We start from the raw sequence: 27,844 nt of genomic DNA on the forward strand, positions 1-27,844 counted from the left end.
GCCATTTTAAAGCTCACCCTCTTGTTTCCATAGAAAGCATTGTTTTATTTTACATAGTTAAATATGGTCTGCCTGCTGATGATCATGTGTTTCTGCTAAGAATATTGCAATTAAAGAATAAGCTAAAGTTACACACAGCTACACCACTTGTACATTTCAATCAGTGGTACTTAGAATTAAAAAAAAATATACAGGCTCTGCTGCAACCGATGCCCTCAGTGAAAGGCTAACTGTTCTGTGGAATTTCCATTGTCAACATAGGAAAGCTTATTTAGTTTTTAGCACATCTGGATCCAGTCCTGTCATTTTTCGCACAGTTAAGGCACCTCTTCACTCTCCCTAGCGTGTGTGTGTGTGTACCAGGTAAGGCTCCAGCCCCACGGAAAGCACAAAGAGGAGTAACCTTTCTGTAATTAATTAGTATTTACTGCCTCCTTGATTTAACGTAACAAAGAATCTTCTTAAGAAAAAAGTGTTAAATGTTTAGCTGATTAGCATTAGCTAGTGAATTGCTGGTTCTGCTTTAATAGAAATCAAAACACTTTATTATGCCAAGATTTTGTACTTTTAGTAGGTGGTATCTCTAGAACAACAATCAGCTCTGATGAATCAAGATTTCCTTTTATCACTCAGAAAAGTCAGACACAGATACAAAATCATCATTACCTAACATGCTAATGCCTCCTTTTACTGTTTTCTTTGAGATATTTTGTCATTTAAAATGCCATTTCCTGACAGTTTAGGCTGATCTGAGCTGTGATGTTCACATAGCCCAGAACCTGCAGCTCATCCTTCCACTGCTGCAGCGGCTGTGTTTGTGCAGCCATGAATTCAATTGTTTCAAGGACATGACTGAGATGAAAGCTGTCTCAACCAAAAAAAGTTACTGGTTTTCAGCTGAATTAGCTCCCTGAGCTGGATCACTGTGCAGTCTTTACTGAAGAGGAAGAGAACAGATGGTGGTGACAAGGTAGGAAGCTACTGGATGTCAGCTGTTCCTCAGTAGCTGCCTTCATGCATGCTGTTCTCTGTGGGAAGTGCGAAGGAATTTGAGGTAGTTTGTCCTCTTATCTGCAGTGAAAGTGTACAGATTAGATTTACCATGCAGGAACTGATGTGTGGCAGCTTGTTAACCCTGCTGCATGCAACCAGGCTCTCACTTCCATCAGATGGCGGGGATTAACCTTCAATGTCTTACTCCCCAGGACAGTGCCCTAACAACTTGTTTTAGGCAGGTTTGCAGTGAAAACACTTTCCACTCCTCCCATCACAGCTATATCATGCAACAAAACATTTGTTGCACTGGAAAGTAAAAGAAGGAATTTGAATTTTTAAGTTAACTGTTAAGCACTCAACTGGGAAAAAAGAGAGCTATGTACTAACTCTCTGAATCATCGGTCCAACGACCGACTGGATGATTGGTCCAAGGACATCTGATCCACTGTTCATTAAAGTAAAATGCAAAACACTATGGTGAGCACAGAGAACACTGTGAAATGTAGTGGACACTGTGTCCACACAGTGCTCACTACATTTAGTCAGGTTATAAAGGTAAAAAAAATGCCAGAATCAAATGAGCAGTTTAAGACTTACGTTGTATAGCTCTTACAAGATTTAATGCTATGATTATCTTACTCTCAAACATACATCCAATTCAAACCCTGTAAATGCTTAGAACAATTAGACTTGGCCTCCCTTCATTTTACCATCTAAGAATGGAAATTGAGGGAGTGGGCATCAAACCTCAGTAGCTAACTCATTATTTTTTTTTCCCTCAAACATCAGTTTAGGCTACTCTGAGTTTACCAGTGTCAGCAACATATCGAGGACAACAATTTTTCTGACCTACAGTTAGATATACTTTACTTTTCAAATATGCACAGTGTATGTGAAACCAAAAGGAGGTAGATTTAGATTAGATATAAGGAAGAAGTTCTTTACTATAAGGGTGGTGAGGCCCTGGCACAGGCTGCCCCGAGAAGCTGTGGATGCCCCCTCCTTGGAAGTGTTCAAGGCCAGGCTGGATGGGGCTTTGGGCAACCTGGTCTGGTGGGAGGTGTCCCTGCCCATGGCAGGGGGTTGGAATTAGATGATCTTTAAGGTCCCTTCCAACCTAAACCATTCTGCGATTCTGTGATTCTATGTTAAGCCTCACATGCACCCCACCAAAATGAGCTATTTGAGAGCTAATAAGAGTCTCTTAAGCTGTCGGCTGGTAAGAGAACATGAAACAATCTTTCGACAACTATTGGAATAGCCCTGCCAAGAGAAAATTCTTGAAGCATGAAAGATGTTGTTAACTAGGCTGCGTGTTCTTTGTGTAACAGCCAAAGGTTACTAAAAGTCTATATTTATATCCTTAGCAATTTCATCTGACGGTCTGTTGACCAGCCAGCTAGCTGACACTGGTCTTCTCTCCCTACAGAGCTTCACAAGCTCAGGACTGTGTCTTTGATTTTATTATCATTCCAGTCTATATGACAGTAAAGATATATTTGTTCTTGGAACGCTTATTTCCAGAAAGCTTCTGTACAGAATATCATTTTCATTTCTGAGCGCAACGATTGCTTTGTCACTAAAGTCACCTGGCAACCTGCCCCTGCCATCTTTGATGGAACCGTTATATTTCCGTTTAAAACACCTGCACTGTTTTAATACCTAGATTTTATAGCTCGATGTTAAAGTTTGCATACTGACACGTAAATAGCGTGCTTCTTCCTACCCTAAATAAAAATACTTTTGAATACACCCTTTATCAAGTAAATTTGCTATTGATGCAAACCTATCCAGACTGCAGTGTAAAAACCACTAGATGGCACCAAGTAAGGCTCTGTTAAATGAACCGATTCAAGATTTTTTTTATTAAAAATATTTAAGCACCTATAGATAACTGCACCGGTGAGTACCTAATTACGAACTTTGTTAATGCAAACATATTTAAAAATCCGAAGACAAGCTTGATGCCTGGCGTAGCACCGACGGCCAGAACCCTTTCAGAAGGCAGTGTGATGGGGGGGGGGGGGACGACTCTGGAAGGCGTTGGGCTGCCACCTGTGCCAAGGCAGGGGCAGGAACCGATGTCGGTTTGGCATTTTCCACGCCATTTCGGCGTCCTCCACCGCCCGTGGCTTTTGTGTTTGCTTGGAGCGCGACGTGAAAATGGGCTCAGTGACAAGACGGCCGCAGCGCGGCTGCTCGGCTCCCTGCGGCACAGGGCGGGGGAAGGTACCGCAGCAGCAGGGCGCTGCGAGGCCCGGCACCCCCAGCGGCCTTTTGTTTCTCCGGGGGAGTAGCGCCCGAACGGACAACGCCTCACGGGGGAGGGCACGGCGCGGGCTCCCCAGCCTCGCCAGCAGGCCTCAGCCCGCCCTCAACCAGGAAGCACCCCGCCGCCCCTCGCTCTCCTCCCTATTGGCTGCGCCGCCCTCACGTGACCGCCCAGCCCGCTCCTCAGTGGCTGAGGCGGGGCGGGCGGGGAAGCCGCTTCCGCTCTTGCGCTGCGCGGTGCCCGGGGCCGCTCGGTCGGCGGCGGCGGTGGGCCTGTGCCGGTGCGCGCCCCCGCGGCCGCCTGCGCGTGTCCGCGCCCTCCCGGCCACCCCCCCCCCTCCGGCCCCGTCGCGGGTCAGGATGAGCGGCGAGGACGGCAACGAGGAGTTCTACCGGCAGCTGCAGCTCCAGCAGCAGTACGGCGCCGAGCGCGGCGGCGAGGGCGAGGGCGAAGGCGAGGCCGCCCCCGACCCCTTCACCTACGTGGACCCGGCCGACGGCGCGGCCTACGAGTGGGACCGCGAGAAGAAGGCCTGGTTCCCCAAGGTGCCTCCGGGCGGGGCGGGCACGGCAGGGGCAGGGGGCGGGGAGGGCCGGGGGGAGGTGGGGGAGCTCCTGCCTCCTGCCCCCGGCGCTCCTCGCCGCCCCTTGCCGCCTTTCCTGAGGTCCTGGGCGTCGGAACGCAGTGGGTGTGAGCTGCGGGTGTGCCGCAGGTGGGAAGCGCTAGTTCCGCAGCGTTTCCTTCGAGTATCTTAAATAGAAAAGGGGAGCATGGCGAGAGGTGGCGTCGGTTTAACGTGGTGAGCCAGTCTGCCCATCTGCAAGTAAATAGTCTTGTTACCGTACAGCAGTGAGGGGTAGCTACTTTGTTTACGAGTATGAAGACGCTCTACCCCATCTGTTTGGGAAATCTGTTGCGCCAGTTCATGTTTGTGACCATGAATTCACTGCAGTTCAGAGAACCTGAGTGAGAATGAAGCCAGGTTTGTGTATCATAGCCCTAGTAAGGTGTCCGTGCAGCAGATGGCTCGCAGAGGGCTAAAACCATGTGCAAAATCCAGACTCACAAGGTGGAGCAGCAGAGAACAGAGTATTCTCTGGCTCCCTGTGGGTTGCCGTATCCAGTAAGCACAGAAGTTTTAAAAAAGGGTTCTTCCATTCCCTGTGTTCCTTCCTGTTCAAAAAGTTGGAGACGTTCAAATACTTAATAAAAGCGTTTGCAACTTTGTGTATTGTTTAATAATTTTTTCTTTCGAAGGTACCATAGAATGGATGCCACCGTTTCATAGTCCTTCAGACACAGCACAAAATCACGCGTTGAATTCATCTGCCTTCCTTGCTTACTAGGAAAAAATAGATGTGGGATTTTGTTCTGTAAGGCTGGAGTATCTGTGTTTCATTTGGTTAATTGATTCCTTTCCACTTCAGAGTAATTAGTAGCTAATTATATGCTAGCATGTCCTGTAGTATTGTATTTCTTTTCCTATAAGGTTAAGTGAACCAAACTGTACAACAGTGGGTATGGAGATAGATCTTACTACTTGTCCATAATGTCTGCCACCAGAACTAGTTTGAAGTCCTCATTAAGGAATTCTGTGGCTGCTTGTTTTCCATGCAAGCATAGAGTCACTTAAATTCCAGTAAAAGCCCTTATACTTGCATGCATTCCTTAATGCTTGTACAGAGGTATTTAAAAAATGATGTAGTTGTAATGATGGAAATGGTGCTCTGATCACGCATGACGGAAGTCTTTGATATTGGCTGGTAGAATTTGACAGTCCATAGTAGGTCATATGCTAAGAATAAATTTAACTTTACATAAGGAAAAGGTTGCTTGTGAAGTTGAAAATGATATTGTTAGAAAACGGTGGCTAGTTATAGGAGGTTTAATCACTAAGTTACTCGTTTTCATCAGAGAACCTAGTGATAATACAGTTCCCCAGAAAGTTTAGAACCTTTTTAATTCTTTAGATTTCATCAGCTGTGAAGCTGTGGACTTGGTAAGATAGGTAGTGTCAAATATACTAAATGTTATTGGATCACAGAGCCTTTTTTTCCTCCAAAGTTTGTTTTACTCTTCATTACTCTCGGTGTTATGTCATGCCGTGTCTGTAAGAGCAGCCACTTATGGTCCATGGCAAGCCTGTCTCTGTCAACTCTGTATATTTGATTTGATTTGTCAAAAATAAAAGTTTAGAGTTGAAATACTAATCTTCAAATCACCGTGGAAAGTATGAGAGCATGCTGTCATTGTGGTCTCTTGCTACTGTCCGTTGTGTCACTCTTGCAATAGCGTGCTGGAATGGAGTTTGTTCCCTTCTTAATGCAGATAAAGCAAGTGCAGTACAGATCAAAGCTTAAGACTCAGCATTGGGAAAGAATAATTTCAATGTGTGTAACTTCAGAAAGCACTTTATTGTGCAGTGATGTTAGTAAAATCAGGTATGATATGTTATCAGTAACTTCCAAAAAGATAGTGGCTAGTACTAAAATGTATTTGGCTGAAAGCACTGGGTGCAATTTGTAGTTTGTTTGTTTTCAGTCTCTAAAGATAGACATTAGCTAATCTCACCTTTTATCCAAATAATCTCTCTCCAGAAAAGAGCAAGCTAATTGTTCATCTGTTAGTAGAATATAAAGTAAAACATATGGAATGTATTATTAGAATAAAAAGTACAACACGCAGCCATAAACAACGTGTTAATATCACTCTGTTCAAGTGCAATATTTATTGTCTATCACCACAAATATATTTCATCTCTGAAAATGTTTCTGTGAAAAGGCAGATGCCTACAGGTGTCCGTCATTCGTCATCTGTGGATAAATTGTTGGCTTACCTTCAGTGTCACTTTATCTCTTCAACGTGGTCAGGAGCTCTTAGTTTCTGACCTTCAGGCGGTTCCCATTTAAATTGAAAGCAGAAAGCTTTGCGTGAAAAAAGGCAGAACTTGTGAAATGTTTGTTTAAAAACTTCATGTACTGTGTGGAATTAATACGTTAGTCCAGGTCAGGAAATATCTCGATAATTTTTGCTGTCTGTATGGCTTTTCACAAAGTTTTTTTAAAAAGCTTTAAAATGCTGTTATTTTCTATGGTGCTGGATTAGAAAATGACCATCATTATTTAGGGTCATTTGCAGAACATTAACAGTAAAACACAAGTCTGGATTTGTAGTTCTTTGAACCTTTGTTTTAATTTTCCCAATTTCTTTTTCAGATAACGGAAGATTTTCTGGCAACGTATCATGCTAACTATGGCTTCCATGCAGATGACACAGACAGTTCATCTGCTTCTGGCACGGCAACTGACAGCAAGCTACCAGTAAGTTCTAAGACGTCAGATACACAACCATCGGCAAATGAGAAAGGACCAAAACAAACAGATCCAAAACAAAAATCAGAAAAACGGAAGCTTGAGCCAGGTAAGCGATGAAGTGTTTCTTTCTATGTAGGCCTCAACCTGTATAGTACCAAGTGGAAACTGTCAATTGTTCAGTGTTAGCATGAGCAGTAAAGGTATATATCGTTCTGAAAACTTCCAAAACAAATCTTAAATTGTGTGATATTTCATAGCCATCTTTCTAAGACCATATACAAGGTGGAAAATAAGCAAGTTCACAGGAAAACCTCTGAACATGCTTGAATAAGCAAAAACTTTGTAGAAATCTTATGGAACATAAACATCAGAAGTGCATTGGTGTGTGCTCCCATGTTTAATGTATTGATGTAACTGAATTAAAATTCTATTTTTTAGGATGGTTTCATGTTGAAGAGGACAGAAACACAAATGTTTACGTGACTGGTAAGTAACAGCATTTATTTACCTACTTTGACCTAAATGTGGTAAGAGAGAATTGGACGTCTCACTGACTTCTAATATTACATTTTTAGTCTGCCATTTGCAAGCTACTTAACGTTCGTTGTTCCTGTCCACATTACATATGCAGTTATAAAGGTCACACAGATGTTGAAAAGTAATCTAAGGGACATTCTCCAGTCCCTGCAAACTTGTAAGGAATAGGTTAAAGAGAACAAGTTTATAGCTGGCACACTATGTTTTGCATGCATCACTTGCATTTTTATCTTCAGTTATCGGTTGCAAATTTATTGAATTTGTGGGTGGAGAAAATGGTTGATCATAAGGCTTTTTGTGTGTTGCTTAGAGGTGTAGTGGAACTTAAAACTTTGTCAGGATAGCAGCATTCACGTAGATCACTGAGCTCTTGAAGGTTGGTATTGTCTGTAACAGGAATGCTCTAGGTCTGTATATTGGGGAGCACAGCAATATCACTATGTTAAACCTATTTAGAAGTAAAAATGTTCTCAAAATATTGGTATGAAGTAATATTTAAAAGGTAATAAAAAAAAATATTGGTTCCAAGGGCTGTGACTTATTATTTTGTATGTAGACATTTTTCAAGTTTCCTATCTTTCATTTGAAGAAACACTGTGGTTCTTTTGTTCTAGTGAGATAAGAAAAAAAAATAATTGAACGAACTGAACATACTTAGCCTTCTGTTTTAACATACTTTGTAGGTTTACCACCAGACATTACAAAAGATGAATTTGTACAAGTCATGTCAAAATGTGGTATCATTATGCGAGATCCTCAGACAGAAGAACACAAAATCAAACTTTACAAAGATAAGGAAGGAAATCTCAAAGGAGACGGCCTGTGTTGCTATCTGAAGGTCAGTGGTGCAATGAAATGGGGTATTCCTTCCTGGTAAAGATGCTTTTGGCCACTGCCTCAGAGTCATGTTCAGAAGATTCTTAATGTATCTGAAGTTCAACACAGAACATGGGTGCCTGTTTTAAGCAGACATGTGGGCAGTTCTGGAATCACTGTCTGTGTGCCTCATTTGTTTTTCCTTTATCCACTCCCCCTACTGAAAATGTCCATTAATACCTACCGAACATATCTAAAAAAGGTTCCTGTCTTAGGTGTCACCAATTACGGTGTGGAACGGGGGACCTCTTCACCTTTTACTTAGAAAAAAAATACACTTCTATGTGGCCAAAAATATAGAAATAATGAGATGAAAAGGAACATATACTGTAGCTGTGTTTATAGCTTTTAATTGACACCTGCTTTAAGTTCAGACTTTGATTTTAGAACTGTTCTTGTTCTCAGTAGAACAGTTAAAACTGGTTAATCTATAAAAGTTAGTGTTCCAGTAGTATTTCTTTTGTGTGTTTCACTTGTGGATCATTTGGAAAGTTAGTGCATGCTAGTGCAATCTGTTTTAACTCCGCAGGAAGCACCAGGTAGTACTAATTCAGCTGTCTTGCATTCTACAGTCTGGCTTTATGATTTTAGAAGTTAGGGCTGCTTAGTACATGAGTATAAAGATAGTCTCCCCTCTGAAGAACTTATTGGAAAACTTTTTAAATGGCTTAAGAGTCTTAACTGTCTGCTGTTCTAGGGGGAGTGATACAAGCTATACAGAAAATAAATCAACCGTCTGATATTTCTGTTCCTTTAAGTTCACTAGCTTATGTACTGCAGACTAGTTTTTATGATATACTTGGCTGAAATGGAAGCAATTGCTTTTGGGAGCATTAGTCTGCTAAAACAATGGTAAAGAAATACTGGTTTTATTTTGATAATAAAAGAAACACATGGCCAACAGTGTGTGTTTCAGTGAAGTTTTTTTAGTCGAGACTCAGAGGAGATCTGGCCTTACGGCTTTCAGTGTCAGGGAATTAATCTGTAGCACAATAATAATTAAACCTTACTGGAATAATTTGACTGCACTGTGGTTTTTTTGTTCTGTTTTTTAAAGCTTGTGCTCTGTTTTGTCTTCACATAGAGAGAATCAGTTCAACTTGCTTTGAGACTTCTGGATGAGGCAGAAATTAGAGGCTATAAATTGCATGTTGAAGTTGCAAAGTTCCAACTGAAGGGGGAGTATGATGCAAGCAAAAAGAAGAAGAAATGTAAAGACTACAAGAAGAAATTGTCTCAACAGCAGAAGTTTGTATTATTTTTTTTCTTTCAGTAGAATATTGCTTGAATTCTAAGTGCTATTAGTAAGATGTTGCTTTCAGATGAAATGCTAAGAGTTGCACAAAAGCTAGAGTCTGAGAGAGAAATAGCGTAAATAATATACGTGTGGAGGGGAGGAGCTTCTAAGGTAACTGTTGACATAATGAACTTCTTCACAATTGCCAAATTAGGAATCTTTGCTCCCTATGTAATATTTTTCTTTCAGTTATTGAAGAAAATATTACAACTTTGGGGAGCTAAGACTTTTTTTCCACCCCCCCCGGTGTGTGAGAATGCCTGAGTTCTGTCATATTTAAGCTTACTTGCATAAGGTGGTAACACTCTAGGTGTCTGCGTACTATTTGTACCATACTTTACTTTCTGCAAATGGCAAGAGATGCTGTCTTAGGAGCAAATATCAAAATATCTCTGTACATTTCCCCAGACATCTGCCTGTTGGTTTGTGATATTTTGTTGTTTTTTTTAATTATATATGCATATATTGGTTTAAACTTTTAATAATTGATTTTCTGCATTTTGGAAGAAGATGATTTAAAAAGAAGAAAAAGTTTGTATAGGACTCTCATTTTAATGAAAGCATCATTCCGCTAAACATTTTAAATAATAATGCAGATATACTTTGCCATAGTTAAAGGGATCGAAGTCTAAGAATTAAAGTAGCTTGAAATGTATCTGCCTCAAAGATACACTGCTAGTTCTTGTTTTAAGAAGTCTGTAGTGTAGAGGGGGGAGAAGTATGAAAATAATGAAATTGCATTTGACAGCAATTCCTGTGAATAAAGAAATTGTGTTTTTCTCTTAGTCATTTAGCTGTTTTGAACCTATCTTATACAAATTGACTTCAGTTGGCGTTCCTTTTGAGTTGAAGAGCATAATTTACTTGCAAAACTACCTTGTTGGGGAATCCAGGTTTTCTTCAGCTAGCAGATACAAAGAGGAATTTTAAACAATTTTTTTTCCCCTTAAATCTAAGATTTTGAGATTTAGAAGTGTAAGTGAATTTGTCCCTTTTTATTTTGTTACAGGATATGAAGTAGACTTTTCTCCAAGAAGTATCATTTTTATGAGACAGCAAAGTCCTAGGACAGATACCCTGAATTGCGTTGCTAGTTTGTGGCAGTGGCTCTGTACACTGTGATTGTAGCAATCTTTGTAAGACTCAAGGTGTTCTTGTGTGTTTGTTTAAACATAAGCAGTAAAATTTTACCAAAGGGAATAGTGGATTTCCTTTTATAAAATAAATCTTCATTTAGAAGGGTTATTAGAATATTAACGCTTTTATTGTATTTGACAGCAGCTGGTTAATCTAAATTGATGAGGGAGGAATTGAAACTTGGAAGATTTATCACTATTTAGGAAAATGCTTCGATTGTTAAAGTAGCTTTTATTTCTGTGAGCATTTAAGTACTTTAAAACCTCAACTACTTTGTAGTAGAAGTGTTAAAACTGTATTTTTATTGCGTTTTTAAAGAGTAATTTAACTGTGTCAAAATACATGTTTTAGTTGATGTATTGCAAGAAATACAAAATTAATGATTTTTTTTCAACAAATACTTGTAGAAACGGAAGAGAGCCGCAACAATATCTTCTTACTGTTGCTTCATTTCATTAGACAGCTGGATTGGAGGCCTGAGAAGAAAGATGGCGCAGCTCGAATGCGACATGAACGCATCGTTATTATCAGGAATATGTTTCACCCAAAGGACTTTGAGGTAGGAAGATGCAATTTGCTACTATAGATTATTTGCTATTATAGCTAACATTGAACTTCCTGCCAAGAGTCCATAGTATCTGTGTTAGAGTGGAGAAGCTAGCACAAAATAACCTTCTTAATAAGTAGTTTATTTTGAATAAATTTATTCAAGTGAGGGCTGTCAACTTCAAGTAGCTTTGAAAATGCAGTGTAACACTTGATCTGTGAACTTGTAATAGATTGGCAGATGTATTCCATTGGTGGTTAAGCAAAAAATGTTTAAATTAATGTGTGATTGCGTTGCAGGAGGATCCCTTAGTGCTAAATGAGATCAGAGAAGATCTACGGACAGAGTGTGAAAAGTTTGGTCAAGTAAAGAAGGTTCTCATATTTGATGTAGGTATTTTTACATGTTGTGTTGGCAGAATTGATGTAGTCTGAAAGTGTGCAAAATAGGATTCTTTAAATATGAGCAAAGCATTTCTTTTCATGGATTTATTTAATAGAAACCTGACCTAATCTTTCAGTATTTTAAAATCAGCTGTTTCAGAAATTAATTTTGAAGCACCTGTCCACTTTAGCCTATGTAAATACAAAATCTAACTTTTCCTAGTAACCCGGATACATGCCACAAATTTGAAGTTTATAAATAAATTTCTTCATAGCTAAACTAGCTGAAATGTTTTGTTTTCTGCGTTCAAAAATTCTGCTCTGTGTAACAGAAAAATTAAGGTAGTCTTAAGCAGTAGAACAAAACATGTAAGCTTACAATCTATTTTTCAAACAAGATTATGTATTGTTGGGATGGAGCTATATCCTGACTGACTTTGTAAGGCAAGCTAAAAGATGATGGAATAGTTACGCTATTTAGAATACTATTAAATAAAACTTGTCTCCCCTTACAGCGACATCCTGATGGTGTGGCTTCTGTGTCATTTAAAGAAGCAACAGAAGCTGATCTGTGCAAACTAACTCTAAATGGAAGGTGGTTTGGTGGCCGTCAGCTCAGTGCTGAAACGTGGGATGGTGTAACAGATTATCAGGTAGTCTTTCATGGTTCTATTTCACTAAATTCTCCCTCTAAACTGTAAATCTGTGTTCATTTGAGAATTGCTTGGTGACCCCCTTCCGACACCCTCCACTTTCTCCCTTGTCCCATCTTGCTTCTCCACAAAAACTGCTAGGGTGCCTTCAAAAGGACAGGATTATACTTAATTACTCAATTCAGGAAAAAAAAAAAAGAAAGCACCTGTTTCATCTTTAAAATTGTGTATTAGAGATGTAAACATAGAGGATTGGTTACTGGATATAAACGTTATTAGTTTGCAGTCAAGTCCTACTGAAGTCTTGAGGTATTACTGCAATATAAATGTTCATATAACTTTTATCTGTGTAAATGTGTTCGCTCTACAAGTATGATATTGTAGTGACTTGTATAAATGTATCTTTAATAGGTGGAGGAGACTGCAAGAGAAAGGGAAGAAAGGCTGAAGGTGTGGGGATCATTTCTAGAGGATCCTGATGCAAAGGAGCAGCAAACTACGTCTGATTCAGATTCTGCAACAAGTAGTGTTAAAATGCCTGAAGGCAGACAACCTTCAAAAGTTAATGACACCTCTAAGGAGGATGTAAATGATGAAGCCCATAAGAGGGAGAATAATGGTGAGGGCATTAATGAAGATGGTGCTCCATCCACAGACAGCAGCCTCGCAGGCAGTGATGTTGAAGCAGATACATAACATTTTCAATGCTTTATGAAAGCATGGTTTTTAGGGTGATGTTTGAGTTTATCCCTTTCTTCAGGGTGACTGCAGACAATGTTCATATGATATGCATTACTAGAATGTCATCAACTGTGTGCTTTGAAGTTTTCATTAAAAGCAGTATTTAATAAGGTTCTTAAAGTTTGTATTAATTGGCTGTTCAGATAAAGTAACTCAAGTTGCCAAGAATACAGCAGAACTCATCAGGCTTTTGTTCTATCTATGCTTGTCTGTGTTTCATTATATAAGTGTAAAATATGTTCCAACACTAAAGTTTATGTAACTAAATAGAACTTAAGTAATGCAAAGCTATTACAAGATTTGTGGATTTTGCCATCGATTTTCATGTAGCCCTCAAAACTTGGTATCTCATTCTTAAAATTATTCTTGTCCTGAGTACTTTCGATCATTTTATGGAATAGATGCTGTGATACATATAGGATGAATGCATTGGATATGTTGCTGTACATCAAGTAGCAAATGATAGAATAATATTAAGTTGCAAACTTTAAAGAAGTGGAAAACAAACAAGATTTCTATGGCCAACATAAGGCAACCGAGTGAAGATACAAGGTTAAATCACAGCATTCAGTACATTATTTTTCTTCTTCTCCTGTTTAGAACTTTATTGATGTTTAGATCTTCTTTTGAGGCTGGAATTGTGTGAAGGAGACTAGAAATGCATGAGCAAACATTCTAGCCTATAATGAAAGAAGACTGATCTTAAACTTATGGTCTGCATGCAGTAGACATGCTTTTGATGGTTTGACTTTTTTTTTAATGTTAGAATAAGGGTTTTTGTTTAACTTAGTTAGGATGATGAGTATGAGTTCTCTTCAACATTTTGGTTTAGCCTTAATGTGCCCTTCAATGGGTAACGGGGAGATCTCCCGTATTCCATAAAACCTAAAGGCTTTTGGCAACTTGAACTACATTTTGTTGTGTAAATGTTAGAATACTTGAACACATGCTTGAAAAGAATATTTCTCTTTTCTATGGGGGGAAAAAAAATCAAAAGCTAGTCATATATTGCTTTCTTAGAAATATTTCCGAAAACAAAGATTTAGAAGATATTCTAGCTTTAGGTAAGCAGGCTTTTGAGAATAACTCTGGGGGAGCTGTTTTGGGCATGGTCATTCTTCATTTATAGTCCCATTATTTTGATACCTAAGGATATAAGAGTAAAGATTTAGGGAATTGTTTAAAATATTGGTGCTAAATTCATAGCACATTGTTCATATGGATGGCTGTTAATGCACGTTTGTAAGGAGGATCTTTTAATTTTTTTTAATTCATATTGGATTGCGAGAAACCATAGATGCTAATTCTTAGGTATATTTCAAACCTGAAGTATTCAGAATACTCTGAAAGTTGGTATTTTCAAACTGTGTGTTCTTAGATCGCCATCTATATTTTTTTCCAGTGGTCTATCTCATGCTCTAATTTTTTTTGTAATCAGTATATTTGGGTAGTTATAGCAACCAGAGCATCTAAGTTAACACTTGTCATTGTGGTTATAAATACATCCTTTTGTGACAAAATACATGGTCTTACAACAAGTATGATATTTGAATTCAAGGTTTAAAACTCTGGGGGCTAATTATGACTTGGTATGACAAAATTCCAATTTTAATGAGCTGTATTGTAAAGGAGAACTCTTAACGCCATCTAAGTAAGACCACTTTCTCCTCTTTACAAGAGTGTGAATTGTACATTTAAGCAAAGCAAGTGTTGTAACAGTTTAGGGAATCTGAAATACTGCTTGGTTTGTAGCTGCACGTGGTGGCATATTCGGATTACATCTCTGGGTTGTGTTTGTTCAGCCTGGGATTTTTATTGGTAAACAACACCACAGACCTCTGAGGGCGCAGAAAGAGCTTTGGCACAGAAAGAATGTAATTTAATATGGTGAGTATTGCTTTCAGTGCTCCTTTTTTCTTCCAGCTTCTAGACTCGAAGTTTTAGATCTGTTAAACTATTGTGTTCTGTTAGCTTTTTTTAAGAGAGTCTAGTCATGCAACACTCTACACAGTTAAATCACCTGTTTTACGGTGGAATTGCTATTGATATAGGGAAGCTATTGACAAATGTATAAATATTGTACAGTTCTATGAAGCCTTATCATGATATCGAATACGAAAAATAAGGTTAGTATTAGTGTTTGAAAAAAGACTGAAAAATAAAGAATCATTGCTTGTGCAGTAATCTTCCTCTCTTCAGTTGGTGTACAAATTTGATTGGCTTGTTTCAAAAGTCAAATGTGATATTAGTTGCTTCACCTTTTCCTCTAGACTTCACGCTGAAGTAGAGCACTGACAAAGACTGAGACTAAATGCTTTATTGGCTTTCCTATTAACTAGGATTCTTAAGAAAATAAAAGCTGTTTTTCCACAAAAATGTTGTTCTGAAGTTACATTACACTCAAATTGGTATTTTCTTTTTGTCTACCTCTGTTATTCCCCAGTAAAATGTAAAAATATATTTTTATAAACTATTCATTGAGTTACCAAGGCATTTAATGGCTCATGGAGAGTTTAATGCAGCTGTGACTTTCTTTTCAGCATTGAGATTAAATTCTTTTGATTTCCTCTTATAAATGATGCAAGCTTTTATAAATTAATCTGAACATAAATTACATTTTCACAAAAGTTCAAATTACTATTTTTAAAGTAAGGTTATAAAAATTCTCATAGTGTAGAGCAGTATTGTTTAGTACCAAATTTTAACAAATTGGAAGCTGAATGAGCTGAGTTGCTTTTAATTTTTTTTCTGAGCATCATCATAAATAGATTAGTAAAGGGTTAAAGCCCCAATCCAGTTCTCACTGTCTTTTTTTCTTAAATAAAAAATTCTTTCTAATGACTTCACTCAAGTGGATCTTTCCTGAGAATGCGGGATTGACTTTATAATCTGTTTTGCTTATCAGTAGCAACAAAATCAAACTTTTTGCTCAGTTTCTAAGTTTTTAATTGTCCTTGGGTTCTGTTCCAGGGTACTGCATGTTTCTTCATCCCTAGCCTTTTAGGGAGAGGTTCATTTTAAGAAAAGTTGTCTCCTCCTCTTAGTATTTTATGAAAACAATAACTAGCAGCGGGTTGAAACACTTTGCGGATAATTGTTGCTCAGTTTTGAACTAAATACATGTTTCTGCTAATTCGCATGGTGTGACAAATTGGATGTGAAGCAATTTAAATCTAACAGCGGGGAAAGAATATCAACTAATTGTTACTACTGTGTAATTCAGCATAGGTGATCGCTTTCCTAACCATGTAGTACAAAATCAGTTGCTTAGATTCAAGACATATTGGTGGTTTGCTTTACAATCAAAACACTGTTTAGTGGTTTGCTGGCAAGGTAATTGTATGGAATTAAAAGTATTCATCGGAGATTGTGTTTGAGGAGCATGGCCAAGGTAGACATCTAGAAACAAAAAGCCCCAAAAGAACAGGCATGGAAATTGCAACAGGTTCTCGAATGTGCATATGCAGCTGTAAAGAGAGTTAGTTTCATTTTGCATCAAAATGTTTACCTGTTTCTCCTGCTGACTTTATTACCTTTTTTTTAATTGAATTTTAGTCCCTCATACAACTTACACTTTGTATGGGGATTGCAGTTCATTTAAAATCATTAGTATGTTAAATGCAGTGCATTTTAACTAAACCATGTCCTAGTTGTTATTCAGTTAAGGTTAATCTATTCACAATTTCAAGTTTATTCAGCTTAATTCTCTTAAAACTTAAAGGTATTGGATGCTTCATAGAAACCCAGACTTGCCTCTAAACTTTCCAGTAAAAATCAGTATCATTACCCTGAATTCTTGAACTGTATAACCTAACCAAAAAACAGTGGGGGATAGATACCTATAGATTTTAATTGGATTTTAAAATTTCTGATTTGAGGAAACATACTGCAATATAATTATGTAAGTTGTGTACTTGTGTTGACTTGGCTTGTGTGTATTTCAGTGCTCATTATACAGGGCTTGAAGTCTTACTGTCACGATGCTCTTGAAAGTTCTGTAAAATATTTAGAGAAGTATGGAATCTTTTGCAGCAGATTGGTTTTTTGCTCATTCTGTAATATCAAAGTATATTGTTAGATTAAAATTCACTAAGTTGACTTTGAATTTTTCTGACAGGTTAGTTTCTTTTGATAAGTTAAATTGATCGTTTTCGGTTATCTTTTAGAAAAAAAGTCATTTCAAAATATTGAATAGTTTCTAGACCTGTGACAGCATCTGAAAATCCCTTGATTTGTCTTCAATTTTGTTTCTTAAAGGGGTTGTGTTTTATACTACCTTTTTAATAAACAAACTCGTGAACAAAAAGTCTTTTCTTATGAGTTCTGAGAGAATGTATTTCTTTCTTTTTTTTTCCTCAGTAAAAAAGTACCGTATCATTTGGTGGGCAGTGATTTCAGTTCATAAAGCATGTGTGTTAACATGCCAGAGCTTTTGAACTGGAGTCTAGCATAGACGTTGCTAGAGTTGCTAATGCTTACGCTGGGCCACATTTTTTGTTCCTCCTTTGTGGGTTTTACCCCAGACTTCATCCTGGTTTCCTGGTTTGGTGCATTATGGGCCTTTTTTGAAGATAGAATGATCAGGAGGAATAACTGCATAAACAACAGAGTTATAATTGAGATTTTTTTTCTGCTGTGTGTGTGCATGGTCATGTCCCGACCTCCCCCCCCAAGTAGGACAACCAGATTTTTTTAATTATTCTCACAAATCAGAGCTGTTATTTTGTTGAAAGCTTGACATTTTGAATGCTAAAACCAAAAGCATTGGTAGTCCGCTGTCTCAGTTCATACACTGGAAAGAAACAGGGACAGCAATCTCATTTTTACCTCACTGTTCTTCAGGGTGTTCACTGAGGGGCTGTAAATTGAGGCCATCTAACACCACTATGCTTTAACTGCAAACCTCAGAGGATGTTCATGAGCAACGTCTAAAAAAGCTTTAGCAGAAATTATCTCTGCAATATAAAACTGAATTTGGAAAGGTGGATCCAAGAGTGATTCAGATGTTGAGGGCACTGGCCCTGCTGATACACTGGAAATCCAGCCTGTCTCGTGGTTGAAACTTGTTTACGTGAAGAGTGTGTCAACCAAAAGGCTTAAGCACAGTCCTGGAAAATCTTACAGGCTGATAGTTAACTTGTTCTGGGAGATGTGTGAATCCGTTCTGTGCCGTGTTTCTACAGAGGGAATTGTCTTGTGCTGCCCTACTTTCTGCCTAGGTGAGTAAACAAACTCTTAAGCCACTGAATAAAAGAGACAAGGTATTGTCACCAGTTTGGTGACTAGTTTGCCAGTGTATTTTTCTAGCTGAGACGTGAATTTGACCTTGATGCAGCATTTCTGGAATGGCAGCAATTTGGTAGTTTTGGTAAACTTACCATGAAAGCAAAAGACAGAACAAACCCACTGGTTTCTTGCTACAGCACTTACAGAACAAGATTGATATTTTTATTTTCTGAAGATTTCTGTAGCCATTTAAAGAGATCCATAAATGAATAAACCATAATTGGTTAGCCAGCCTATGTGGAATGGAGATGGATGATCTCCTTGCAGACATTTCTAGTGAAACGCTTAATGCCGAATGTGATATAACCTGTAACAGGAAAGTCCTTTCTGACCCTGGCCAAGCAAGCAGTTTGGCTCTTTACTGTAACTTGTTTATCACTTTATTCTAAACTCTTCTGAGGTCCAGACACTGTCGTCTTGGCTGTGTACATTGTCATGAAAAAAAGCCCTGCTTACAATCCTATTTTCCTCATTCCTGAAACCTCCTAACCTGGTTGACTTGTTGGAGCGCATTTCATGCATTCTTAGTAGATAGGCTGGGGGAAACGCCTAGTTCAGTCACAGCTAGAGGCTAGAAAGCATGTAGGGAGTTCATGAACGTTGCTTGTCTCCTCCTGCAGTCGCTGCTTGTGTATATAGCTGTACAGGGGAAGGATCGCAAGCTGCTGGACACAGTATGACCATCCCGCCGGGAGAAAATCTTAACGGTGTGCCAGAGCTCGTGACAGTGAGTTAAGGTATGAGAATTTAATTTCAATGCATGTTCGCTGGCTTTCTCAAACGCCCCTTTATTTGAAAGACACTTAATGAAGGAGGATGGTTTGCTTGCTGAGTTATTGCACAGCACTTGGAAAGTGGGAAACTTTTTGGTTTTTATTTTAAGACTGATTCAGGCAGTGCGAAATAGCAAAGAGTTCCCTATCTGAAGCTATAGTGATGGGAAATCAGTAGCACAGGCAAGGGCTGGAAATGTGAGAAACAAAGTGTTGTCACTTGCGGTGAGCAGTCAACAACCACATCTCTTAAGCCTGTTTACCATGTAGCCTTGTCTGCTGAAGGGCGAATAACTTGGACAATTGCTTGCACTGTTTTGCCATAATCCACTCATTCTGAGAGCAACGTAAGGCTAGCTGAGTCTGTTCGTCCTGAGCTCCACTTCTACTATATTTTGGCAGCAGTTTGTGGCAGGCAGACTGGAAGGAGTTCTGCCTTTTTTCCAGGCTTCCTGCTAGAAGATAGAAGAGTGAGATGTTCAGGTAATGGAGACCACAAAATCTAAGCCCTGACTCTCATGGCATTAGACTCCTCACGTGCACTGAGAGGACTGAGGTAACAGGTTATATCCAGCGTTCTTATGACTGCTTGTCAGAAAACCCAAAAGATTTTTAAGAGGAACGAGAAAGCAAGAACGGTGATTTATTTCTTTATCAGCCTATTTTTTTCTAGTGTTGTAACTGTACTGTTGTCACAGTTCACACAAGCGTACCAGCTGCTACGCGCCAATAAATGGTGCCAAAGGAGCTTACAATTAATGTCATGAGCAACTTAAACGCGTTAATAAAGTGGTATAAAGACACAATGGCTGGCTCGCAGTGTGTGAGGAACAAGAAAAATGGTCCTTTGGGCCAGAGCTAATGCCTTTTAAATTGTATGCTGATGTGTAGTTGGAGCAGTGTAAGAGGAGCTGGTTTGGTGCTTGCTGTCGAGATCATCTGATCTTTCTCAACCCTTTCTCGAGCCATATGGTTGCTGATGACTTTGCCAAACTTTCACCGCTCGGGTTGGAATTTTCCATGGCAAGCATCAGCCTCCAGCTGAGCAACCAGAAAGTTTCATAACCTAAATAGTGCACTGCTTTCTGAAACAAGACTGGAGAAAAGTAGTGCCTGTCCTTGCGCTTAAACTAGATGTTTGGCTGAGGTGTGCTAGTTCCTGTTCCCCTCATATGCCGTGGGAAGGTAGATCTAAATCAGAAGGAAGGTTTTTGGTTTAACTTCACTGCATTTGGGAAAGCTTGGTCAGTATTAAAATTTCTGGAAGAGTGTCTTCCCAATCAGATAACTGTTATGGAGCATCTCCTTGCATTTCCTAACTGGTACCCAACCTGTGCGTGTCCTATCCTCACCACTGTGTTCGGGTGGACTGGAGGCTGGGGAAAGGAAGCAGGAAAGGCAAAGCAGTTGAAATCCTAAAATGAGGACCGAGAAACTCTTGAGTTTTAACACGAATTGGTAGCTGATGAGAGGGGATTAGGGCTAGCTGAGGGAGGGACCATGATGAGGGGGAGAACTGAACAGAGCATATGGGGGAGGCAGAGTTAACACACAAAACCAGACATAGGAGTTGGGGGAGTTTAGATGTCTGGGGAGGGGGCAGTGGAGAGAGGGGAAAAAAAAGAGGAAGAGGGGACGAAATAGGCTCTGTCTCAGCTTTGGGGGGTTGAGTGACTAGATTAAAATGACATATATAATTAAGGATTGGATTGTAAGGATTAGTCATGAAAAGGGGGATGGATTATGGCTGGATAATGTTAATCCCCCAAATTTCCTAATGTCTGAGTACTTGACTTTGCAGCCTGAATGGTCTTTTCATGTGTAGGAAACACAGACAATTGGAGACAGCCATTGCAGATACTTAAGACACGCAGATGAACACAATGTTTATTGGGAAACCTCTGAGGATCGAGAGGGTTTATTAGAAAAGAAATACGATAAATATATAGGAGTGGGCTAATCAATGCTTCCCGTTGCAGGGTTAGTTGGATTGAAACACAAATCTGATGATTCATTAGGTTTTGCATAATTGACCAAAGGTTCCCCTGGTGTCCAAAAAATAGCAGCCTCCTTCTGCTACCAAGGTGAATCGATTATGCTATGCCATGTGATGAGCTGACAGTGGGACTGAAAAACTGAATAGAAACAGCAGGCGTTTCTCACTGCGTTCATAGTATGAGCACTGCTAAATATGATTTTGATTACAGCAGAATGTGCGAGGTCTGGCTATAGAACTAACTCCCCTGCGGCCAGAAACTGCACAAATGCATAAAAACGAGGCTTTTCCAGTGCAAGCGGTGACGTTCCTTGCCCTACTCTTACCATATCTGGCAGCAAAGATTTTAAGGAGAACAAAAAGAAGTCTTACAGTCTTCTGTTGACTTCCTGCAAATGATTTTAGAGTAATTCCTGCCTAAAATCCTTAATTTCTGGTTGAGCTACAGCATGTTTTATCAGTCTTGCTACCAAAGCTTAAAGCAACTGTCAGATCCACTGCATTTCTAGGTAAGTTGTTCCCCCACCCCCCAAAAAAAAAAATTAAAAAAGAGCCTTTTAAAACTTATTTACTATAATTTGAAGTTGAGTGTCTCTCTGTCTAACAGGTGAAGCAAACGACTACTCTCAAATCTTTTCCTTGTGGAGGTGTGTGCTGACAAGTCATCAAGGTACTTTCCCTTATCTGAACTTATTATTTTAAGCTTCAATTAGTCTTTTTTCTTTTTTAATATCCTTTTTTTTCACTTTATTGATATACTTTTTGAACAATGCAGAAAACAGAATTGAATAAAGCATTTTGATAAGTTCATCCTGAATGTCATCCACAGCTACTGCCACCTCTGTATTTTGTCTGAATTACTTGTTGGAGTGCTTCAATTCTTTTAGAATAGTTCCATCCTCAGGGTATTTTTGCACAGTGCCGTATCCTAGGCCCAGGGTTATAAAGATGAAGACAGGGGTGAGAAATGGCAGCTGGTGGACAGACGTGCCAATTTTATTCTGCAAGAGAGCCTGTGCTATGGCATTAACCAGTAACTCATACAATGCTGGTAACCATTAGGTCCATTTTCTGCTTTCAAGATACTCTATCCCTTAATAATGTTATATATTGTATAGAGATATCAAATATAAAGCTCAGCAGCAAAAAACAGTTTTGAATGAGTTAGATGAGTGTAACTCAGTTTATCTGATTGGGACAAATGCATTTCCATCATGATTCTGAAAAATGTAGTGCATATTTATTGAAAGATTTCTCCTTTTGTTATATTCCTAAAGTATTTTGCATTAGAAGGATATATTAAGGAAATCAGAAAGAAAAGGTGAGTGACAAGGGCAGAAACCCAGATAAAGGACCTAATTTTACCAGCAACAGTTCTTCTGGCACTACCAGTTTCAGGAGGAGGATGGGCTCACGCTGGCTGTGCAATGTAAGTTGAACAGTACTTCTCTCGTACCACTCTATTTTTTTTGGCAGGAGCTGCTCGTTATTGAAAATGGAGGAAACAAGGAAGCTCTCTCCAAAGCCATGTAAAAGCAAAGAACCCGTGAAAACAGAATGGGGGTCTCAGAGTGTCGTGTTTACATATTTCCAAGGGGATATTAACAGCGTGGTAGATGAACATTTTTCTAGAGCTCTAAGCGGTGCCAAGAACCCACAAGACCTGAGCATGAAGCACAAGGGCGAGACTGTTGTCCTGAAGAACGGTGAGCCGGGGTGACTAGTTCTCACTAAGAAATATAAGATGCAATGTGCTTTATTTTCTCATGCATACCTTGTTGATGAATAGAGTTTGGAACTGTGTGCAAATAGCAGCAAAATCACGCTTTGAAAGCACTGGTTTATGAAGCAGGGACTTCCTGGATAGATCCCTCTCTTTGCTGGGATGCTTCCCAAACTCTGCATGGGCTTGTTGGCAGGACCAGGGCCTCATTTTCCAGCTTCTGTCACTGTCAGATGCAGTAAGTGCATTATGGCTTAATTTGTTGTCTTTGCAAAAAGAGATTTATCTAAGCTTGCAAGTGTTAAAACTCGGTCTATGCCAGTGGCCTGTAAGAAGATGAATAAAAACAGTATAATATTAATTTGAAAGTATAGGTGGTGGTGATTTAGCCTGCTTTTAGTATTAATTTATTATTGATTTTTAAGATAGGCAGCACTAAACTGAATATATATATTTCAGTAAAAAAGAATATGCAGTCTAGTAGTGTTCCCTTAGAAATACATTGGAATTTGCCTTGGGGGGAAAAAAAGCAGGAATTGATGAGACTTCAGATGCTTTCTTTCTCTTTTTAAGTAGATAGCATGTCTCCCCATCAATGGAATTTCTCTTCACATTGCTCCAAACCATATCCTTCATCTTCTGCTACAAGCATGTCAAACTCTGGTCTGAATTTTTCTGCTGCTGGTATGGCAGGCCAGGACCAGCCATCAGCTCTGCGGAGTCATCCAACACAACCTGCAGATCTGTGGCCCTTCCCTTCGATCGGTACTCCCGCTCTTACCAGTTCGGTGTATCATCATGCCTTGCCTGACCTGCACGTGGTAGATGAACCGATCTCTGACAGGAAATACGGTTCTCTTCTTGGTCTTCTGCAACAGGAAAGGTGCCTAACATCCATGCAAGAATGTACCATGAAGCAACACTCAAGTCCTGCTTGTATGACTGGACCTACTGGATTACAAAATATAAGTCAAAGTTCAGTTCCTGGGGGAGGTAAGGAAATACTGTCGCTTTATTCTTTGATGGCAACTTATGCAAAGAGACAAAATAACACAGTCTGCCCCAAAAGTGCTAAAATCTGAGACTTCTTCAGCCTGGCTCATAGAAATAGTTTTCAGTAGATAACCATTGCTGGGTACTGTGGTGCTTCGCTTAAGTGAATATAGATATTACCCATATGCTATCAAGACCTCTAGCCTGTAGGTAACAGGCATGGTGGCACTGATGCTCCCGTATTATTAGAAAGGGGTGCCTAGGTAAGAGCCCTGAGCAACTATCTTACTCCTCATGGCATTAATGATGCTGTGAATACAAGATGTGAAATCGCAGCCCTTATCAGAAAGGCCAGGTGTTTCTCTCCCTTCCCTAGTCTCAGTCTGCAGCTGGAAGGATGTGGGTAGGGGGGCTCGTGGGCCAGCCTTGCCTCATCTCATGGCTAATGGCTCTCTTCCATGAAGCTGTGCTGCCCTGTGTGTATGTGAAAGGCTGTGACTGCTCTCTGCAGTAGAGTTTCCAATCCTAAAGCAGCTCACGCCGGAGTTGCAAAGATTTTTTTATTTATTCTTAACAGTTAGTAGGAATCACAATCCCGACGTGCATCAGGACTAAAGTCCATTTCCCAGGTGCTTACATACCTACAGCACCTGGGGCTGCTGGATGACATCACTCCCTTGTGTATAATTTCTGCATTTGAGAAGTTCTTTGTGACCCAGGCTGGAGCCTGGGTGCCCAGCTAAGGTACAGCTGCATTGCTGCTCCTGGGCGTTCCCGGGTGGCAGCTTGGCACTGGCCTCCAAGAAAATGGGTTGTGAAATTGTTCAGGGAGTCTGCTGGAAAAAAAACAACACGTCCTACCTGGTGCTTCTGGATAAAAAGGACCAGGCATGTGAAGAAGTGATCACGAGCCTTTGGTTTTGAAAAATAACCTGCTGCAAAACACCTACTGGTTACCCAGTTTCTAATCTGCATCAGCAGGAATTTGGCAGGACGTGAGCTAAAAGTACTGTTTATATCTGCGTGTGGTCTGGTCCGCAGTCCCTCTTCTGAGGCTATACCAAAGCTTTGTTATAAGGACCCCAGCTGTAGGTGTGTTGTTAACTTATTCCTACTAGAGTGCCTAATGTATGCCTACCCATGCATGGAAAAGGGAGAGTGTGTGTCTTCAGCTGGAATGCAAATTTTCTGCTCGTGATAGGCACCTGTATAGATTTAGCTGAAACTATACGTATGCATTTTGCAGGCAGCATTCTAGATTTTTTCAGCAATTAAAGGACAGTCTAATTGCTTTAAAGACACTGTCTGGGCTTCTAGGATTTCATTTAAGAACAAGGGTAAGTGCTCTCTTCCCCAAGGGGGCAATGTGAGCCTATCAAGGTTTGCGAGCCTGAGGAACTGACTCCTCCAAAAAAAAAAGAGATGTTTCATGAAACTCAGGTCAAAAAGAGGAAATAGCACTAACAACGGTCAACTTCAGTTCAATGTTTCAGAAAGGAATTGAGTGAAAAATTAAAAGAAAGAAAGTGAAACAGCTTAATGTCCCACAACCATCTGCAATTAAAGTATTTTCTTTAGGGATGTTCGCAAGGCCTTTCTGAATGTCTGGGGAGCCTCATAACACCACGTGTGTAATGCTGCACATGTGCTTATCGAGCAACCCAAAAAGAAGAGATAAGCAACTGGCCTGTGCACACAGGGAGCCTTTGGCAAGTCCCTAGGATGTATGCATCTAGTCTGGCTGTCAGAGTCCCTGTTTCTTGGCTCTGTTAAATATGCTCCTCATTGCGCTGTGTCATGTTTAAGAACAGCTGATATTTATATTTATGGAAGTGTGTATTTCTGTGCCAGACAGCACAGAGCTCCCCAGCACCTGTGCTATAGGCTGGGCTGCAAAAGCACAAGGTTTCTTTAGGAAATGCTTCCTACTTTTAGCTCTATGCTGGATCTCTGCTCATCTCCGGTATTTTTTTCTTTTTTTTTTTTAAGACAGGAAAGCAAGCTCTTACCAGGGCTCAGAAAATCCCAGTGCAAGCCATGCCACTGCAGGTGAGTAATGAAGCTAGCAGGTTTGGAACAAATTAATGCTCACTTGTAAAGGATAGCTGCCTTTCTTATGCACAAAGAATTCAAGCTTTTTTTGTTTGCTTCCAGACTGTATTTCAAAAGCTTATCTTTTCCCCAGAGATACTACCTCCTAAAATTACATTAACAAGAAAGAGGGAAAACATTCTGTTAAGATGAGATTAAGTTAGAAAAATCACATCTACCTTAGTTTTTGTTGTTGTAGCATCAGACTGCCACTTCACAACATGCCTATTTTTCACTACCTGTCCAAGTTTCAAATCCCAGAAAGATGCCAAATGTAAGATGGTGGATTTGTCATAATCTTAGCTGAAGAAACTTACTGGCTTCCCTGCTGGTGAAGCACAGTTATGCTACATCTTTCTGCAGGACTTAGGTTTATTGTGTGTCCCTAGGGGTGTTGAGGTGCAGCTGTGGAGTTTGTGGCTTTGCAGCAGGCTGCTCCTTGCTTTGTATCTCAAGCATCCAGCTTCGTACTGAGCTCCCTGTTTGACCTGTGTGCTAGCTCTAGACCCCTTTTCACCAGCAAACCTACCACACTGCTAGGAGAGTTGCTCTACAAAATTATTCCCAAAGCATTTGGGCTTCCGTGTTGTTCTTGGTCTTGAGATTGTATCCTGTATCTGGGAGGTTACCCTGATGCTGGTTCTTTGATGTGCAATATTTTGGGGAGACCTTGGATGGGTCATTCTGGTTATTCTAGTAAGGGCCCTCTTGCATCAGGGAAGACCAAAAGGTACAATTTTGTTTGCACAACATCCTAAGGGTTTGCATGGACTATGCTGTTCGACAGTCCTGATAATGCTATGTCTTTCAGGTATTCAGATTCATGACAGAAGACGGGATTTGTACTTCTAGCAACAGGACGTTTCTACTTTATTCTGACAGAGAAAGTTCTTGCCATGAACTTTTATTATTTGCAACTGTGAATCAAGAAGAAATGAACTGCAGCTATGCCATGCTTTTTCTTTCAGATGGAAGAATACACATACTATTTACTATTTTAGGAATGAAAAATCTTTCTTTATTCAGTAAATAATTTCTGATGGTTGTGGTATTGAAGGTTATTGAACCTAACAGACTGTTTTTTGTGAAGAAATATTGTCTACTTACAGCTTTTTACACTTAACCCTCTCTTGAAAGGACTTTCAGCACTTTTTATTCATTCTTGGTAAGAAGCACAATTCTATCTTGGAGGGATGCAATTAATATAAATTCATTGCTGCAACTTTTTATCTTGATTTTATATCTCCATATTGTTTAAAATAGTATTAGACTGTGGGCTCCCTTTGCAAGACTTCAAGACAACCACAGGCCACGAGAGAAGTATATTACTGCACTTCCCAAAATATAAATATGATAATTTGTGGCCATGTTTGCAATTCACGGGGACATTCTTCAGAAACTATATAATAAGCATATGCATGAAGGCTCTGTTTTGCCCTCATAATGTATAATTTTCTGGAAAACAATAATTTAACTCTAGATCTGGAAAGAAATCTAGAAATCATTGGATGCGATTAAAATACCACTGAGCAAAAAGCTGGAGCTGGGAATGCTTCATTTTCCCAGCCTCTCTGCAGGTAAAAAGGAACTTTTTTCTAAATCCATTGTGTGATTGATTTTTTTTTTAAATAATTATACTGTAGGACTCAGCCATCTGAACAAGGTGATTTTTGATTTTTTTTACAAAACTGCCTTTCTTCTCTTTTAACTTTATTAATACATTTCCAATTAGTTCTTTTGTTATTACATCCACCTTTCCCAGTTTAAGGCTACATGGTAAAATAATCTGGCTTCCTCTATGAGTCAAAGCAAAGACTTCTGTGCTATACTCTCTACATCTGTCTTACCAATTTGTTTTAATTCCATTGAAGTTATTTCTTTAAAATTTTTGTCTGCCTCTGCCATCCCTCCTAAAAGAAAATGCTGAAATGATTTATCCCTAAGGTCTGTAAAGACATATAACAGTATATTTAAATGCTTTTAAAGTTTAATGCTTCTTGAAACAATTTGGTCCTGTGCATGTCACAGATAGAAATATTCAAGATGATTTTTAAAGTCAGTATTTCTGGTGAGCCAACAACGTAGAGTTGGACAAAGTGTGTGTGGAGGGAGTTGGGGTGGAAATGTTTTTTTTAAATGCATGTCTCTTACTGCAAGGACATGAGACATCAGTGGTTCTGCCTTGACACTGGAATGCTTCAAGCTATTGCTGCAATGCCTGGCAATGTT

At 39.5% G+C, this 27,844-nt stretch overlaps 2 protein-coding genes across 5 annotated transcripts; both read left to right on the top strand.

Annotated features, from left to right (window-relative positions):
• The first annotated feature begins 3,478 nt into the window (after positions 1-3,478).
• On the top strand, positions 3,479-17,059 carry HTATSF1 (HIV-1 Tat specific factor 1). The gene is made up of 9 exons (XM_083796719.1): positions 3,479-3,813; positions 6,484-6,688; positions 7,021-7,068; positions 7,803-7,957; positions 9,080-9,243; positions 10,889-10,988; positions 11,276-11,365; positions 11,875-12,012; positions 12,424-17,059. Exons 1-9 carry the CDS (start codon positions 3,628-3,630, stop codon positions 12,706-12,708), a joined length of 1,371 nt encoding a protein of 456 aa, XP_083652845.1. The 5' UTR covers positions 3,479-3,627; the 3' UTR covers positions 12,709-17,059.
• Positions 17,060-18,084: 1,025 nt separating this feature from the next.
• On the top strand, positions 18,085-27,606 carry VGLL1 (vestigial like family member 1). 4 transcript variants are annotated; one of them, XM_083796722.1, is made up of 7 exons: positions 18,085-18,776; positions 19,260-19,295; positions 21,416-21,478; positions 22,285-22,514; positions 23,105-23,524; positions 25,514-25,573; positions 26,427-27,606. In XM_083796722.1, exons 4-7 carry the CDS (start codon positions 22,304-22,306, stop codon positions 26,465-26,467), a joined length of 732 nt encoding a protein of 243 aa, XP_083652848.1. In that variant the 5' UTR covers positions 18,085-18,776; positions 19,260-19,295; positions 21,416-21,478; positions 22,285-22,303; the 3' UTR covers positions 26,468-27,606. The 4 variants fall into 4 exon arrangements, with proteins under 4 accessions (XP_083652848.1, XP_083652847.1, XP_083652850.1 ...); XM_083796721.1 differs by lacking the exon at positions 19,260-19,295 and having other exon boundaries at positions 18,092-18,776; XM_083796724.1 differs by lacking the exon at positions 19,260-19,295 and having other exon boundaries at positions 18,102-18,776; positions 23,410-23,524.
• Positions 27,607-27,844: the final 238 nt, after the last annotated feature.

This window comes from Anser anser (genome assembly GCF_964211835.1).
Source record: "Anser anser genome assembly, chromosome: 13".
Classification (NCBI taxonomy): Eukaryota; Metazoa; Chordata; class Aves; order Anseriformes; family Anatidae; genus Anser; species Anser anser.

Excerpts from the sequence above, each read along its gene's own strand:
- HTATSF1 (XM_083796719.1), top strand. The coding sequence starts at position 3,628 with ATGAGCGGCGAGGACGGCAACGAGGAGTTCTACCGGCAGCTGCAGCTC. Across the intron at positions 7,069-7,802 it reads CACAAATGTTTACGTGACTG|GTTTACCACCAGACATTACA; the intron begins GTAAGTAACAGC and ends CATACTTTGTAG. Across the intron at positions 10,989-11,275 it reads TTCACCCAAAGGACTTTGAG|GAGGATCCCTTAGTGCTAAA; the intron begins GTAGGAAGATGC and ends ATTGCGTTGCAG.
- VGLL1 (XM_083796722.1), top strand. The coding sequence starts at position 22,304 with ATGGAGGAAACAAGGAAGCTCTCTCCAAAGCCATGTAAAAGCAAAGAA. Across the intron at positions 22,515-23,104 it reads GACTGTTGTCCTGAAGAACG|TAGATAGCATGTCTCCCCAT; the intron begins GTGAGCCGGGGT and ends TCTCTTTTTAAG. Across the intron at positions 25,574-26,426 it reads TGCAAGCCATGCCACTGCAG|GTATTCAGATTCATGACAGA; the intron begins GTGAGTAATGAA and ends TATGTCTTTCAG.